At 48.6% G+C, this 17,651-nt stretch overlaps 3 protein-coding genes across 5 annotated transcripts in view; 1 reads left to right on the top strand and 2 right to left on the bottom strand.

Moving 5' to 3' along the window:
* Nucleotides 1-591: 591 nt before the first annotated feature.
* Nucleotides 592-3,728, bottom strand: LOC105560777 (histone-lysine N-methyltransferase pr-set7). The gene is made up of 6 exons (XM_012010177.1): nucleotides 3,369-3,728; nucleotides 2,498-2,700; nucleotides 2,025-2,151; nucleotides 1,580-1,938; nucleotides 1,296-1,486; nucleotides 592-1,191 (listed from the first exon to the last, which is right to left on the bottom strand). Exons 1-6 carry the CDS (start codon nucleotides 3,430-3,432, stop codon nucleotides 981-983), a joined length of 1,155 nt encoding a protein of 384 aa, XP_011865567.1. The 5' UTR covers nucleotides 3,433-3,728; the 3' UTR covers nucleotides 592-980.
* Nucleotides 3,729-5,613: 1,885 nt separating this feature from the next.
* On the top strand, nucleotides 5,614-13,588 carry LOC105560776 (protein strawberry notch). Of its 2 annotated transcripts, none has more exons than XM_012010175.1 (17): nucleotides 5,614-5,901; nucleotides 7,441-7,531; nucleotides 7,883-8,005; nucleotides 8,091-8,318; nucleotides 8,518-8,640; nucleotides 8,718-8,855; nucleotides 8,931-9,298; nucleotides 9,462-9,714; nucleotides 9,808-10,133; nucleotides 10,208-10,488; nucleotides 10,564-10,928; nucleotides 11,014-11,458; nucleotides 11,542-11,925; nucleotides 12,003-12,569; nucleotides 12,659-12,972; nucleotides 13,060-13,189; nucleotides 13,250-13,588. In XM_012010175.1, the coding sequence occupies exons 1-16, from the start codon at nucleotides 5,899-5,901 to the stop codon at nucleotides 13,164-13,166; spliced, it is 4,116 nt and encodes a 1,371-aa protein (XP_011865565.1). In that variant the 5' UTR covers nucleotides 5,614-5,898; the 3' UTR covers nucleotides 13,167-13,189; nucleotides 13,250-13,588. The 2 variants fall into 2 exon arrangements, with proteins under 2 accessions (XP_011865565.1, XP_011865564.1); XM_012010174.1 differs by lacking the exon at nucleotides 5,614-5,901 and adding an exon at nucleotides 6,453-6,889.
* A 2,848-nt stretch (nucleotides 13,589-16,436) lies between these two features.
* Nucleotides 16,437-17,651, bottom strand: part of LOC105560775 (Golgi SNAP receptor complex member 1) — a 2,661-nt gene continuing 1,446 nt past the window's right edge. For both annotated transcript variants that reach the window (XM_012010172.1, XM_012010173.1), the window contains one exon: nucleotides 16,437-17,011. In XM_012010172.1, the coding sequence (XP_011865562.1) occupies nucleotides 16,774-17,011 (238 nt within the window). In that variant the 3' untranslated portion in view covers nucleotides 16,437-16,773. The remainder of the gene's footprint in view (nucleotides 17,012-17,651) is intronic.

Genomic DNA, 17,651 nt, shown 5'->3' with positions numbered 1-17,651 from the left:
AACCCTGATATTAAATAATAATGCATGCGCTCATGTGTGTGTGCTATAAATAATTGATAACGAAATGAGAATGAGAAATGTGACGATTGTCTCCGTTTCTTTCTTAGCACGATTATTTTCAAGGAAGCCGGAATATACATAAACAATCGAGGAGTATGTTCGCACGTGTCATTTGTATAGCTATATGTATGTACAATTGTCTTTCGAGAAACCAAGTTCCTCGCACCTAAGTGTGTGGCAGTGAAGCACTCAAAGCTATTGTATGTCGCACAAATACTTGGAACAAAAAGATCTCTTTTGCCGACAGTCATATCATGTGGTTACATATACGTTATATACTTTTTCTTTTCTCGGAGGATGAGAGAGGGACACGTCATTCTCGCAGCTGCGTATCACAATCGCTTCAGCTAGGAACTCTTGGTCTAGTATGTGGAAAATTCAAGCTCGATCGTCAATAGACGAGGTCCGGAACTAGATGAAGCGCGCACGCTACGATTTGTCACGATTACGCAATTTAAATACCGAATGCAAAGGTTCTAATCCGATTGGTAATACTGTAATACGTCGGACGTTTAACACCAAGACAGAAATATCGTTTCCTCTCTTTTAGATATAATTTTTCCTTAATATAAATAAATTACATCAAACCCTTAGGTGTTACGCACAAACCACACTTTGCTCTTCCAACGCAAGTGAACAAGTAACTGTCACGCTCAACAATTTAATATAATTCTCTTTCACTAGTCGAACGAATCAATTTCGCAGAGTAACGTAGAAACGTATTTGAAATTTACTAGCTAGAAGCTCGCGAGGCCGCGTGCACGAAGGACGAAGACGCGCCTCGCTGCGAAAATAATTTGTACAGAACTCGGCGTATTAATATAATTCGCGCTATGGAGTCCCTTCGTGGGAAGAGCGTGAATGAAATGAATCTTTTGTACAATGTAACGCGACGTCGTATAAATAGTAAATTGAAGGTGCTATAACGCCAGCCATGGATGATGACGAATGGATTCGCGACTTCGGTCCCCGTAATCGTACGAGACCTCCACGCCGATCGGTATGTCCTCCTTGGCCGTAAGTACCAGATGCGGTGTTGAATTGACTTCGACGATCCGCGCGATCAGGTTGCCGGTCCTCGAATGGTTCACCAATCTGCCAAGTTTCTTCGTCTCCGCGGTCGCGTCAACGCTGAAAATCATACGTGCCGATGTTTTCGTCTGTCCCGATCGAAATTATTATAGGCCGCTCCATGAAGAGAACGATTCTCTTGTCAAGATCCAGGAGTCTCTTACCAGTACTGCTGGTTACGATGCTGAAAGTAATACATGTAACATCCAGTGTTCTGATCTTGCGCGTACATCTCCTCGCGCTCCTTCGCCTCCCCCTGATTGATCAGCTCGCCGACATATTCCACTACAAACTCGCCTTTAGCAAACTCCCGTGTCGTTACGACACCGCGACCTTTGCCCGGAAAGTTTCTGATCTGCGATAGAAAATTAATCGGCGTAATTGGTTTGACGCGTTTGAAACGTTAGACCGAAGTCTCTGCGGATCTTGATCGCGCATAGATCTTTACCTTTAAACCATCCTCCACCTGGCAGAGCACCTTATTTTCTAGATCACGTTGTTTCTCCTCTAATACAACCTTCTTGCTCTTCCTCACGCTACGGCGCACTGGAAAGTAGTCCGTAATCGAATGATTCGTTTGAATGCCCGGCAGCTTCGACGGACGGTAAGCGAGAGACTGATTGGAGATTCCTTTTTTACGTCCACGCGGAGCTGGCTTCTTCACTTGTAACGGGCTCAGTAATGTAATCACAGATTGCTTTTCCTTGGTAGTAATTGTAGCATCTTTTTCTTCATCTATGTCTTCCGACGGCATCTTTATCTTATGTGGCGTAGAAGGCGTACAAATTGGAACAGCTACTGGTGTCTCTAAAAGAAAAAAAATCAATCTGTGTATTACAAATTAAAACGAGAGAAAGGCTGACGTTGATATGAACAGAATTGCAACTATATACCGTCTGTTTTGAATTGTTCTACGTAAGAGGTATTTTCCTCCTTTACTTGAACACAAGTCGAAACAGCATTATCGAAAAAATACTGGGCGAGCGGACCCTTTCCTTTTGTAACTTCGCCATTTAGAGCCTGTAACGAATGAAATATGAATAAAACGCCGCAGTACGTGGCGTTACTCTTTATTTATTCATTCGTGTAAATATTAATGAAGAAGATAGAGATAGAGGAAAATCCCTCATTACAAGATAGGCTTCTAATACGAGGTAGCAGGTCTTTGTTATAACTTTTTTCGCAACGATTATACGATTCAACAGTGAATCTTCCACTAAACAGACTTCATCCTGAGGGCAATGAATTCACGATGGAATCAACAGACGACGCCTATTAATTTAGCAGAAACTCCGCTATCTCACGTTAGGAGCTTACCTCATAGTAAGGAACTTTCCTCTGCTATAAATTTCAACGCGATACTTACTTGACTACGAAAGTAAGTTACATGTATGGGAGATTTGCACGTTTTCAGTACGGATTGCTTTTTGACCGGGTCAAATTTATTTGTCGCCTGTCTGACGGTATCCAGCTCGTTCTCCTTCTTCACCGGTAAACTCGCGTCATTACTTTGTACAATTAAGGGCGACGTCTTGGCTACGTTTTTTTCAACTCCATGCTTCCGTCCTCCTGCGTCAATGACACAAATTATAAAACATTCAAGTCGCATACACAATGACGCCTGAAACTCAAAGTGAAGCTTTATCATAAAAAACATTTAAGTCGCATAAACAATCGCGCCTGGAGCTTCAAGTTAAATTTATAAACAACTCTAAGGAACTCGTTGCTCCGACAAAAGGGAAAAAAAAAGAACGATGATCCGACGAGCTAAAATGTACAGAGCTAGGTAATTCGTGAGGTATCAAGAAAATTGAAAAAATGTCGGGGAAATCTACAAGAATCGCGACTGTACCCCAGGCGGAATCGCCGTGCAGAACTGATTGTAATCATCGTACTCCATGTTAGTTTAGAGTTGCAACCCGACGCTCTAGTCTCCTGGTTCCGCGCGCGGTGGCGAAACGGAGGACTCGTCGTCGCCGGGCGACATCAACGAGCCGCGAGGCTCGGCGGCATCGGGGCGGACGATGAGCGTCGCGCGCGCCGAGAAACACGCACAGCGGAGCGGAGCGGGACGGGAGGATCACGGGGAGGAGGGGGGAGAGGCCGGGAGCGTCGCCGCCTGCGACAGCGTTCAAGATGGAGCGAGGGAGGAAGCGAGAGCCAGTGAAAACATAACCTGCCGCGCGGCCGGCGACGGGACGCCTGAGCGAGAGCGTCGTCGTGCGGCGCGTCCTTACCTCTCGCGGTGCCGACGGCGCGATTGCCCACGCGGTGGGACGACGCGCGGGTCGCTCGATGCATGACGGGCGGCTGCGAGGCGACGCGCGTCACGGCGACGGGATAACTGGAGCAAACTGGAGTTACCGAAGGGACTCTGGCCGCGGCGACGGTGCGACGCGACGCGACGCGCTTCGTACGTCCTCGCCCGTCACGCCGGCGTCGCGTCCTTTTGCGAGAGCGACAGGGGTCGCCGCGCACGAGAGGGCCACCCGCGAACGGGGCGGTTCACGATCTCCCACGGCCGCGAATCCGACGATCCCGACGAGCGCTGTCGCAACCAACACCGAGAGAGCGACGTGCCGCCATATTGCGCCCGCGGTACGTTACGCTCCGCGCGGGCGGCACCGCGCGTGCGCGGCCGGTTCCCCGCGACCAATCGGGTGGCGCGCCTTCTGGGGATCTCGCCCGGGGACGAGAATTTCCCTAGGAAGCGGAGCCTCTTATTGGACGTCGGACGCGGCGACCGGGCGCAGAGAGAATTTCAATATGGATGCTCGCGCGAACGTTAAAGCATTCATGACGCCGAGTGCACGATCAATAACGAGGAATTGTTTCATGACTGCGGCGCGTAAATAGTTGAAACGGACGGAAGCGTCGGAAACGCGCGTTTCAAAATGTTCATAATTTACGCGTCGAACGGCGACGCTTCCTTCATTTTGCCGCAGCATGTATGCATAAGATTCTATTTCTGTTTCTTACGTCCATTTCCACCCAATGCAGATTAACTTTAATCTCGGTTTAATTTTTTTTATCTAATTTAGAAAGAGACAAGCATGAATTAAACCAGAGAGAAAACTAAGAGCGGCGCCACGCCGGCGTTTTACTTGATACCGTTTCAGGAGACGGTTCTGCGCGCCCTTACGCCCATTTTTACTTTTGGAACCATTTCATTGCGCATTTTCCAACTCTGCCGATAAAATTTCCACTCGGTGCGTGTCTGTGCTGTGCATTCTGACATCTAATTTAAAAAATTTACATTGTCTACTTGAGAAAAGTTGATGTAAATGTCACGCAGATAATTTATGTTAATGTAATTTTGAATTTCACAGCACAATCCTGAAAAATAGACGTAGGCATGGACGCGCACAAAGTGGAGATTTTATCGACAGTGTCAGAAGACGCGTAGCAAAATAGTTGCAAAAGTAAAAATGGGCGCAAATAAGGCGCGCAAAATAGTCTCTTGAAACGGCAACAAGTAAACCGCCGGCGTGGCCGCTCTCGGGTTTCTCTCCGGTAAGATCAAAGTTAAGCGACATTCGGCGAAACCGGGCCCTAGAATTAGAAAGGGACAAGAAGTAATAGCGTTTTCGATTTGCTGACTCGACCCGACTCCGAGTCAGAAAATCGAAAACGCTATAAGTTGAACCGATATTAAAGTTAATCCACAATGGTAGAAGTGGACGCAAATAGTTTATGGCAATAAATAATGTACAGTACATACATCATCGCACACCGCGTCATCGCGACAGTTGGATATGCGAGAGAAGGGGAGGGGCGAGAGGACATCGCACCGGAATTAAATTACCGCCCGACGGCGGCTGTTTCGCGCGCGCGCCGCGGCGCGGCGCCACCGGCCGCGCGCGGAGCGCGCGGCTGATCGATCGCCGCGCTCGCGAGACGTTATTATTTTTTAGACATGATTTATCGGCGATCGCGTCGCGGGGAGCGGGGCACGCGCGGCTCGCGCCAGTCGCCGGCGCCGCCAGGAGCGTCGCGTGACGCGCGGCCGCGCGGGACTCGCGATCGCGCGCCGCCGATCGGCGTCCGCGCGCCAAATTCGCCCGGCGCGGCTTCTTTTCTTTTTAGCGCGAATACTTTAAATCGACTAACGATCAGCGCCGCACGCAGCGGCGGCGTTGCCAAGCGTACGTCCGCCGTCGTCGAACCCCCAAGCGTAAGCCGATGAGCACGCGGTCGTGTGACGCGCCACGTCGTGCTCGAGAATCCGCGGTCGGTCGCGCGACTCGGTGGTAACAACAGAGACCCGACTTTACCGACCCCTCGCGAGCGATTCGATATAATTTCGCACGTTTAGCCCGTAGCGCGAAACCGACTCCACGATTTACTGTTGTTCCGCGGTCCCTCGAGTATTTACGCGCCTGCGACGCGGGGATATTGCGTATTTTTGTAAAACTGCCGTCCCGCAGTTATCGACCGGGTCGACTTGGATCGGCGGTTCGCGCTCCGACCGCGAGGTTCTCCAAGAGGGCGCGGCCGCGCGCGAAACTCGCAGGCTGGCGTGAATTTACGTGCGACCGGCGGACTTTGATAGTGTCTCGTCGACGTCGGCAACGGCAGCTTCGTGTCGTCTGGTGTCGCCGTCACAGTCGCATTGTGATCGCGGGTTACACGTGCTCGATTAAACAGGTCCTGCGTTAAAAACGTCCGATCGTCGACCGTTCGACCCTTCACGGGCGGCTTCACGTGGCGTTTCGCCGACGCAGGGGCGCGAGACGACATCTCAATTCTTGGAATCGCCCGTTTGAAATGGTACGTGCAACGAAATGCTGTTACACAAGTTTTTGGATACGTTTTTTTTCTTTTTCTTTTTTTTTCAAAAGCAGCGCCGGTTCGAACCGCGACCGCCGCCTCGACGGATACATCAATGCCGATCCGCGATTCCCGTCGCCGCGGATATCGATTCGAGTCGCGAGCCTCCGTGAGCGCTCGCGGGCGATCTCGATTTAAAAATCGGGCGGTCGGCGAGAGTTGCGCTCGATCACGGAAACGCCGACGGACGGTCGCGTCTCTCCCGGATTTTACGCTCCCGGCTTCCCGCGAACCTTCCTCTGCCGGCGCGAGGGAAGAAAACGAATCTCGCGCTTCCTCCCTCCCTCCCATCCGCCCGCCCTCCCGGTCCTGCCGCGCGGCGATCGGTCGGTAAAACGCGGCGATTTTTCGGCTCGCGCGCCCTACGAGTCTGCCCTTATTCGTCGACGATCCGGCAACAGCGCGCGCGCGCGCGCTCGTGTTTTTGTATCGCCGCAACGTTCAGGGTGGTCGCGGGGTGGGGATGGGCACCGGGTTGCCGGGACGGGGCGTCACGCGGGGCCCCAAGATGGCGGCAGCCGTGCAGCCGAGTGAACGCGCTCTCGAGCTGTGAACCGCACGCGCGCGCGCGCGTTGCTTTCCGCCGGCGACAACCGCGTGAGATGGACCGGCTCGGCCGTGGATCGCGCACGTAACGTCACATCGATCCCCGTAGCTCGCCGCGCGACGCCGTGTCCCGCCGTCGGCGATGCCCGCCTGACTCAGCACGCGCTCTTCTTTCTCGAACCGGGTCGAAAGAAAAAGGAAACAAAAAGAGGAAAAAGAAGGATATCCCGCTCGTTATCCCGGGACCCGCGAGCACTGTCGAGGGTGCCAGCGCGGCATACCTCGCCGAAGGCGTCGCCGTCCTCGTCCTCGCCGTCCCTAGCGTCGCTGCGCACCACGACGAGATAGCGCGCGAGGTCTCGCGGCGACTCGGTTTGTCATGGTAGGTGCTGTTTTTTTTTTTTCCTGGCTCTTCCGATTCCGCGAGAAAGAGCGAGAGGGAAACGGAGGTACGTCTCCAGGTCCAGGGCACGCGCTTCCCGCCGAGGGGGCGGGGAGGGGGGCAGCGCGTAATTCGGCCGTACTCAGTTTCCCTCGCCCGCGTAGAGAAACGGCTAACCTAGAGGCTCTCGTGCGCGCGACGCCCTCCTCTCTCTCTCTTTTTTTTTTGACCCCTCGAACAGCGGGTGTACTCGCGTCTTAATGACTCACCACGCGGCCAGAGTCGCAGACGCTCGCCTCGTTCATTTGAAGTACCTTTCAATTTAACGTGTACGACGCACGTTTCAGCCTGAGACGCCACTGGGATTCGGAGATGAGATTTTAATATTTAATCTGTGACTCTGGTGTCTGCCTCGCAGTTTGGATTCTGGCAGGTTGTACGCCGTGGTGTCACGAACGGGCATTCCCACGGATGGATGACTCCTTTTGCCCTTTCGATTCCATTTTTTTTAACTTTCGCATGGAAGCTGCTGATTACGTGTATTTTTGCAGGCGACGAAGAAGTATGACGACGGAGTGAGCGATGACACCAGCGGGAGTGACTTTGACGACGAAGAGGATCCCGATAAAATTGAAGTGCCTGGTAAATTGTCGAGCTTACACTTTGCGCGCGTCTCGGCGCAACAGGACTCGAAAGCCTGATCTACAATGTGCTCTCTGCGTCTAGAAACATTCTATTTTATATCAACAAATCAAAACGCTTAAAAACTTTGTCGACAATGCACAATTGTACAATGTATAATATGTAATTTATCAACTTGCAAAAATCTCTTAAACATATTTATTGTCTACAAAATAGGATGCGTCTATGCAAGCTTCTAAATGCAAAGAGCACATTGTAGATTTATGGTTTAAGGGTCGTCACTTTGCGCGAGACGACGCAATTGTTTTTGTATAAAGTTCTCGAAACCTGATGTGAGAAATTAATTACTAGGTGGCGGCAAAGATCTCGCGACCGCCGCTGTGATTGGAAGCATCAAAGATGAGAAGTCCGCGGACCTGCAGAGCTCTTTGGATAACCTTGGATCTTTGGAGAAAACGCAGGGGGCGTTAAACGGTAGGCGGACGCGGAGCTACGCTTTTGTTAATGTCCGTCTCGTCTTGTCGAAAATCGATTGATTCTCTGCGACAATTGTTCTTAGAATTGAACCAAAAATTCGGCAACAAAATTCCCGGAGGGTTGGTGATGAAGGCCGCAGGGCCGGGTTACGAAATGGTGCGCGTCGGTGGCTCTCAGGGACAAACCCCGCCAGGTTTTGTCGGCGCCGGTCAGTTGAATCAACTGAATCAGCAACTAGCGGCTGGATATCCCGCTTTTCCACCAGGACTGCCTCTTACAGGATTCAACCCTGCCGCGTTTCTTCAATCAAGTACACGTCTTCCTTTTTCATGCTAATCAATTTTACGCGAAAACTTCTCGTCGCTTGGCTTTTAGATAACATTTCTGTTTTTCTTACGGAAGATGTGTGTATGAATATTATCCGTGCACATACATCACTGACGAATGAAATTTTATCTTAAAATGCAATTGCTGTAGTTATACGATGGTGATATTTAATTATTCCCTAGGCATGGACATGAACGCTTTTATGGGTAGTTTCATGGGTGTGCCTGGAATGAACATGGGGGTTAATCCTTTCGTGCAGTTTCTTAATCAAACTGGAATAAGCCCCAATTGGTCTGGGCTGTCAGGTATTTGCGATATGCCGATAAAGATGCAAAGAAACGTGTTAAAGGGCGAGCCCGTACTACTTGTAACTTGATTGCAGGGAAAGCAGTGTCGCAAATGTGGATGAATTCGGGCGATCCGACAAAGTTGATGCAACCAAATATTCCGGAAGAGGAAGAGGTGGACGACGAGGACATGGGTGTCGCCGAGACTTACGCCGATTATATGCCGCCAAAACGTACGCTCAGTGTTTCGCTTAACTCGTTTAACTCGGCTGCTTGCTTGCAATTAACGTCTGTGACACGATTAACAGTTAAACTTGGACGAAAGCATCCGGATCCAGTTGTGGAAACTGCGTCTTTGTCGAGCGTCGAGCCGACGGACGTCTGGTATAAGCTCTCCATACCGGAGGAGACGATACGAACCGGCGCGCTCTCCGCGCTTCAGCTCGAGTCCATCACGTACGCTGCTCAACAGCACGAGCACCTCCTGCCCGACGGCACACGCGCCGGCTTTCTGATCGGCGACGGCGCGGGCGTTGGTAAGGGCAGGACTATAGCCGGTATTATATTTGAGAATTACTTGAAAGGTCGAAAACGTGCCATCTGGGTGTCGGTGTCGAACGATCTGAAATACGACGCCGAGCGCGATTTGAAGGACATAGGTGCATCGAAAATAGAAGTACGTAATTTGTCTGCGTTAGATTACGTTGAATGTATACTGAATATTATTGTCGGAATATCAAAGCTTTAGTTTCGCAGTCAGCATTAGTTGCATTTTAATGTGAGATAATTATCGACGAGACGAGTCGATCGCAAATTGCAGTGAATAAATCGGCTTGCAGGTACACCCTTTGAATAAATTTAAGTACGCGAAAATCTCGTCAGCCGTGAACGGTAATGTGAAGAAGGGTGTGATCTTCAGCACGTACTCCGCATTAATTGGCGAGTCGTCGCAGAGCGGCGGTAAATATAAGAGCCGACTGAAGCAGCTGTTGCAATGGTGCAGCGAAGATTTCGACGGTCTGATAATTTTCGACGAGTGTCATCGAGCGAAGAATCTGTGCCCCACCGGAAGTTCAAAACCTACTAAGACAGGTTGGAGTAGAATTTTTCGTGTGCAAAAGCTTTTTCCAAGTGTCTATACAGGTAGCCTGAAGTTATCTTACCGACAATGTAAAACTTGCGCAGGATTAACAGTCTTGGAGCTGCAGAACAAGCTTCCGAAGTCTAGGGTCGTATACGCCAGCGCAACCGGCGCCTCCGAACCCCGCAATATGGCCTACATGGTACGACTGGGTATGTGGGGTGAGGGCACGCCTTTCCCGGAGTTCAATGGCTTTATCACTGCCGTGGAGAAGCGCGGAGTCGGCGCGATGGAGATCGTAGCGATGGACATGAAGCTGCGCGGCATGTATATCGCTCGGCAATTGAGTTTTCACGGTGTTGCCTTCAAGATCGAGGAAGTGCCGCTTTCCAAGGATTTTACCAAGGTCTACGATCATTCGGTGCGACTGGTGAGTCACGCGAGAGTACAAACGCATTCGTTCGCATTCGCACCTTGTAATCTCACACGATTGCGACGATCCAGTGGGTGGAAGCGATGCAGAGGTTCCACGAAGCGGCGGAGCTAATAGACGCCGAGAATCGTATGAAGAAGACAATGTGGGGCCAATTCTGGTCGGCGCATCAGCGTTTCTTCAAGTATCTCTGTATCGCCGCGAAGGTGAAGCACGCGGTGGCCGTTGCCCGCGAGGCGGTCAAATGTGGTAAATGCGTGGTGATCGGCCTGCAGTCTACCGGCGAGGCGCGCACCTTGGAACAGCTGGAACGTGACGACGGCGAGCTCAGCGACTTCGTTTCTACCGCAAAGTCAGTGGTGTTTTAGACATGGAAAACGGGAGATCTCGGATATGCATTTATGACGTATCTAATAATTATTTGCAGGGGAGTTTTACAAACGCTGGTGGAGAAACACTTTCCAGCGCCGGATCGTAATCGCATCCAGCGCCTCCTCGGTCTAGAGCCGCCGAAGTTCAAGTTAGAGGATGACGATATGGACGGTGCCGGCGGTTCTGCGGGAGGCAGCAAGAGGAAGCCGGTCCGTCAAGCGGCGCAGCGTGCGACGAAGAAGGTGCGCTCCTGGTCGTCGGAAGAGGAGATCTCGGACGAGGAAAGGAACGGCGCTCACAGTTCTGGCTCAGAGTACAAATTAAGTGGCACTGAGAGCGAGGACGATCATCACACGGACGAGGAGAGCAACGTCAGCTCCGATTTCAATCCGTTCTTCAGCGACAGCGATTCCGACGTCGGTAAGTGGCAATCGTGCAAGCTTTTCACGTGACCGTGTTTAATCGGAGAGGAAATATATTTTCTATGTCCTCACTTTCTTCCCAGATCCCTGGGACAGGCGGAAGAAAAAGGGCAAGAAGCAGAAGAAACCCGCGAAGAAGCGTCTGAGCACGCAGGATAAAATCCAGTCGATGCTGGTGCACAAACAGTCCAGCAATAAAAGTAAACGCAATGGCGACACGGCGATCAGCGGGCCGATGAGCGCCATGAGCGGAAGTCTGCCTTATAATCAGGCACCGCCTAGAGACGCTATCGAGAGGGCCTGCAGCATGAAGGAAGAATTGTTGTCGCAAATAGAGATTCTTGGCGATCGGTTGCCACCAAACACGCTAGACCAATTGATAGACGAACTCGGTGGGCCGGAAAACGTCGCGGAGATGACTGGTAGGAAGGGCCGCGTCGTGCAAAGGGAAGACGGTGGAATAGAGTACGAGTCCAGGTCTGAGGTGGACGTTCCTTTAGAAACTCTCAATTTAACGGAGAAGCAAAGGTATAATATTATTGTATACTGGTCATAATTTGTGTCGATCCTCGCGAGTTGGGTGTTTGATGAAATATCCTCGTATGCGCCAGGTTTATGGATGGCGAGAAGACTGTAGCGATAATCTCCGAAGCGGCCAGTAGCGGTATATCGTTACAAAGCGACAGGCGAGCTAGAAATCAAATGCGACGTGTGCATATCACGCTCGAGCTGCCGTGGAGCGCGGACAGAGCGATACAGCAGTTCGGACGGACGCATCGGTCGAATCAGGTCAACGCGCCGGAGTACATATTTCTTATATCGGACTTGGCCGGGGAGAGGCGGTTCGCCTCGATCGTCGCGAAGCGTCTGGAGAGTCTGGGCGCGTTAACGCACGGCGATCGTCGCGCGACGGAGACACGAGATCTCTCGCAGTTCAATATCGACAACAAGTACGGTCGCGCGGCTCTGGAAGCGACGATGAAGACCATCATGGGGTTTGTATCGGTTGAGAGCGACACTGAAGAATCGTCCATGTGGCGCATGGATATTTAATTCGACTCGATGATTTCAGGTACGAGCCGCCGTTGGTGCCGCCGCCCCAGGATTATCACGGTGACTTCTTCAAGGATGTCGCGGACGCGCTAGTGGGCGTGGGTTTGATTTGCAATACCGAGAACACGCCCGGTGTGCTGACGCTCGACAAGGACTACAACAACATGTCGAAGTTCTTGAATCGCATCCTCGGGATGCCAGTCGATCTGCAAAATCGTCTGTTCAAGTACTTCACCGACACGCTCAACGCGATCGTGACTCAAGCTAAGAAGACCGGGCGCTTCGATATGGGTATTCTTGACCTAGGCACCTCGGGTGAGAACGTGCGCAGGGTAAGGCTTTACCGGTTTCTGAGGAAGCACGCAACCGGCAAGGCGCCGACGGAACTGCACGTGGTCCATGTCGAGCGCGGTATGAGCTGGTCCGAGGTCACGGACAAATTCGCGGAGCTGACTGGATCCAAGGAGGGTTTCTATCTGAGTCATCAGATCCGCAATGGCAAGCAGACGGCCATTCTCGCGGTCGTGGTGGACAGCAGCAAGAAAAAATCCGAGGGCAAAAAGGATCAGCTTTATATGATATACAGGTAACGGTCGTTTAAAATTCCATTGTGTGTCGGTAAACGTGTGCGTTATAACTCTTGAACGTTGGAAGCTAACGATTGTGTTTCGTCAGGCCCAACACGGGTCTGCAGCTGCGGCAGGAGTCCCTGGGCGAATTAGAGAAGAAGTACAAGAAGGTGAGCACCGACGAGGCAGAGCCGCACTGGACGCAGCAGTACGAGGCCTCCGTAAACACGTGCTCGCACGCGTATTGGAGCGGCAACTGTAAAAACTCCACTATCGGTATAGACTGCGAGGTGGGGCTAAGAAGACGTTCCTATAATGTATTAGCCGGTTCAGTTCTGAGCGTTTGGAGCCGCGTGGAAAACGTGCTCGCCACACGATCTGGGCATAATTCTAAGATGCAAGTTATACGACTGCGTACGGGTAAGTCGAGCTGGACAATTATGATGGCTGGTCAATGTTGCGTTCAATGCCCCAAAAAGATCTGAAAACAATTTCCGTCTGTGGCAGATGAAGGGTTGAAGATTGTCGGGACGCTTATCCCGAAGTCTTGCATGGAGCCGTTACGTCAGGCTCTCTCCTCCGACGCGGAGAAGGTGGAGGAACAGACGTTTTAAGCGCCGAGTCTCTCGTGTCAAGGGTAAGCTCGTCCTCCCCCGATAATATCTACGAGTTAATAACATTACCTTTATCGTTGTAGATATAAATAGGACCAAGTGAGGCTCTCGACGTGACGTAGTATGCCGTGACTGTAGGAGGATTCCTCTTATTTCCTAAACCTTTCGTCCACACGCGAAAAAAAGGACTGAATGACGAGCACAACCGTGATCGAGCGTGTTCGCGTATATATTATTATTACTTACCTGGAACTGTTGAGATGCGCTACCGAGAATAGATTCCAAATTGAATCTACCGATCAGCGCGCGAGACACGAGCAAACGCTTCCGATTAACAATCGACAAGGCTAAGATCGCAATTTGCTGTTTTTTTTTTGTCACGTCTATATAATCGCGAGAAATTATAGCATTCACCCACCGCACACCAGCGTAGATTTCTAAGTAGATTCTTTTATCATCTCCCACATATACGTTCCTGCCACGCTGATTATAATTAGAAGACATTCATTTTCTTTCTCGATTACGCCATTAATCATATTAATCATATTTTCGCCCGTGAGATTCTAGCGGACGGACGTTACGTGTGGCACGCAGTAGGCCGAGTACAGACTCTATTTGTCTCGAATGTGCCGCGAGCGGGCGTGATCGCATAGAGGAACGACAGAGCACGTATTTTCCTTGTAGAAAACGCGAAGTATAATCGATAGTCGATGCGATTTAGGGAGACGTTCGGTTTTAAGTTAGCCCGTAGCGCTAACGTCCGAAGAGCGTCGACTGTTGTCGTCGCGATAGTGCCAGTAAATCCAGTTAACCAGTGATAACTGTTGAAGGGACGGGATTAATTGAGAGTAGCAAGACGACCGGAGCAATCGATCCTCTTCGGAAAGTATAGAGGTATACGCGACAGCTTTGGTACTTGTTTGATCGTTCAGATCGATCGAGCAATTAAAGAGACGTCACATACACGACACATACCATACACGCTACTACCGTTACTACTATAGCTACCATTATTACTATAAATTACTACAGCTATATATTAGTGCTAGTGCTCTACCGTTACAAAACTATCATTAATATTATCTGGATCTGGAGAGACGAGGTTGATCACACACACATGGGTATCGCGGATGTGCTTTCTCCGATTCTACCGTAGAACTTGGAAGGCGCGACTTACAATTAGTGTGCAAGTGCCAAGTTACGTGTTCTGTATGTTACTTCGTTTTTACCATTGCGACAGAACAAATCAGTTAAGAATGAGTGTTTCGTTAAGTGTATCCTCTTTTTTTTTTTTATCGTCCGTGTTGCTGAATGTACCGCGAGAAAAGTCACTCCTAATCTTCATACGATATGTGGGAAATGCCTGTCGCTTAGCCTGTAGGTGAAATATTTATGTTGTGGAAGTGAAATAGGAAAGTATTTGTGATATCCACAAGTTTTGGTTTTACAAAATCGCAATCTTTTATTTTTCTTGAACAAGTAAGCCGCATACATACATATACATTTAATATGTATGTATGTGTAATTATATATAACATATTTAGTTTAATTATATATATATATTTATATATGTAATATATATAAATATTAACAAAATTTAAATGAGACGTTAGTGATACGTTCTGTGCTTGATACCTTCCTATATACCTCAATGAGATATTTTCTGAAATTGTCCGAGACACGACGCGCCTCGTCTCTCTCGACGATCTCCACCTATAACTAATTAGCCTTAAAACATTTTAAAAAAAAGGAAAAAAGAAATTAGATTGAAAGAAAATAGTACATACAGCCGATATATTTATATTCAGATGCATAAACTAGCAACCGGTGCGGCCTGCATGTATATTGGATGTAGATTGTCCGTTTGTACGTTTGAACGAGATTTGAAGAACGAGTGGTGATATGGGCCTCGCGATTCATCATCTCTAATGGTATAATAAATCTTCAAAGATGCAGGTTTAGAGCGTAGAGTACTATTCGAACAGTTAATTAGAGACAAGCCGTGATTAGAGTCCTCATTTTAGTGATATAACTTTTAAGAGCGTGCGCGTGATGCGTCTGTGTATGGTAAAGGAATGAAAGAGAGAGAAAGAGATTTGTCACCCACCTGTTTCCACAGTTATCTTCATCGACAAGAATCATCCCGCGGTAGGGATGACTGCGTGTTCACTGGATAACGACTACATATTACATTTATAAAGGATATCAACAGAAAAGGAAGCAACATCCGATTATAAAATATCCAACGAATAACTATCGGTACCGTTTCGCGACGATCGAGGAAGGAGAGGGAAGTGCGACATTTTTAAGCGTTAGAGCGAGACTCGTCGTAGATTTAATTCCTTTAGCTGTTATCAATTATTCGTAAAGCGTGATATATTAATTATTGCTACGTTACTTTAGCGAAATACGGGAAGCGGGAGTATAGATGCGATTCGAGGGTACTAAACCGCGTTCAATTCGGGGTTGGGTGTCGCGAGTCGCGATCGGGCGGCAATTTAATTCAAGGGGAGGACCTTAATGCGGGAAGTCGTGATACAATTTATAGGAGGCTCTGAACGAACTAAATGTAAATATATATATCGAGGCTGTAAGAGAGGCGAAAAACTTTAGGATGTACGAGACGCGCGTTTTATATTCGATATTTTTTTTTACAATTACAATCTCGCCTGAGTTCCTATATCTTCCAGACGCGATTTATAAATGTGGTATCTAGTACACGTGGAAACAGGCGTCGCGCTTTCTAGTGAAATGACTTATTCCTTTTTCGTAACGTGCTGTGTTTTCGCGGATGACTCACGAGTGAGAGCGAGTGCGCCGCGTGTATATATGCATGTATAAATGTCTCTGTGTATGTAAAACCAATTCTTATGCCCGAAACAAAAAAGCGACGGCGATACTCACCGTTTTCGCGTCCGACAGCTCTTTTTTAAAGGTCCCACATTCTGCGTTTTATCGATCGACGTTAAACTCCCCCCTTTTTGCATAACAGAAAAACTGCTAGATCAGCATACGTCCTTTTCTTTTTAGTGTTATCGTCAAGTGTGTTACGTGGCGCAGAATGCAAAACTATTGGTTTATAAGAAATACAATGATTTTACCGCAAAGGCCCCTGAAGATTGTCCATCGAAACCTACTTGCAAAGAAACAAACTCACCGTTACACGAGAAAAAGTGTAAACCAACTGCGATGTGCTTCTAAACCCGACTCGGGGGGGGACACCAACTAAATTCACACGATCGGTGCAGATGACGGACAGAGACAAGGCCATTATGCTTTAACATTTATTAAGTTAACGTGTTGAACGTGGACGACAGTTCCGCTTACATTGTATATTGCCACGTCTTGTTCTTCGGTATAAAAAAAAAACTATACAGACGAACTTCTCATGCACTCCGAATGGAAGCGAAAGATACGCTTGCCTCCGGTCATTCGCGCGACTCACATAATACAATCCTCGCACACCCTATTATGCTAAATTCCCTACGTGTTTATTAGATCTCCGTAATACCTCTTAAACGTATGTATATCTTTTGCTGTGAAACGTATTGCAAAAATTCATCGATGAAGTGATCGCTACTTGGAGATGGAAGTATCTCGGTACCCTCTAATGAAAGGCGTACAGAAGCATTAAAAACGTACAGACGCCGATGACGAGACCGAGTATAACGGAGTCTCGTCTCTTGCGCAGATTTATCCTCTGCAGCAGACTGTTCACCGCCGGGAAGCGATTGGAGATATCGTTGAATCGGGTTCGTATACGCTTGAACGCCTGTCTCTGAGTCATCAGGTGATCTCGCGTCTCCATCGCTATACTTATTTGATCGTTGATCAATCGGTCGGAACTGGAAAAACAGGAGAATATGATCATATACGGCGAGATATAAATAAGAGAATACGGCTCTGAAGAATAAAAATCAATGAGTAAAAGGGGCTAAAGCCCAATGTCCACGATGCTAGAACTTGGTCCAAGTCCTTGGTCCGAGAAATATAGCCAATAAAATTGCCGCTTTTCCGTAAAAGCTACAAATTGATTGGTTACAAATTTTTCAATCCAAGAACTTGGACCAAGTTCTAGTATTGTGGACATTGGCCTTAACTAGGTGTTAGTATCAAAAAAGTAAAAATTTAGTTTATTAAAACATAAAAATTACAGACGTCTCGGTCTTTCTTTAGACCATCCTCAGTGTATAAATAGAAAAGAAGATAATTTAAATGTAAAAGTCAATGGTTAAAATTCGCTCGCAACGCAATACACAAGATGTAAAATGTAAGCCGTGTCCGGATTTATTACGACTGCCGATCGAGAGGTCATCTTTTCGTCGAGATACAAGTTTTGGAGTTATCAAGCTGGTAAATAAAATAAAAAGCCGACTAGTCCTTTCTATTTATACACAGAGAATGGTCTAAAGAAAGACCGAAGCGTCTGTAACTTTTGTTTTAATAAACTGAATTTTTACATTTTGACACCAACACCTAGTCAAG

Source organism: Vollenhovia emeryi, unplaced genomic scaffold (assembly GCF_000949405.1).
Source record: "Vollenhovia emeryi isolate VEMERY1.0 unplaced genomic scaffold, V.emery_V1.0 DF939221.1, whole genome shotgun sequence".
Lineage (NCBI taxonomy): Eukaryota > Metazoa > Arthropoda > Insecta > Hymenoptera > Formicidae > Vollenhovia > Vollenhovia emeryi.
The sequence above is the reverse complement of the archived record's forward strand: the minus strand, read 5'-3'. Positions and strand labels throughout refer to the sequence as shown.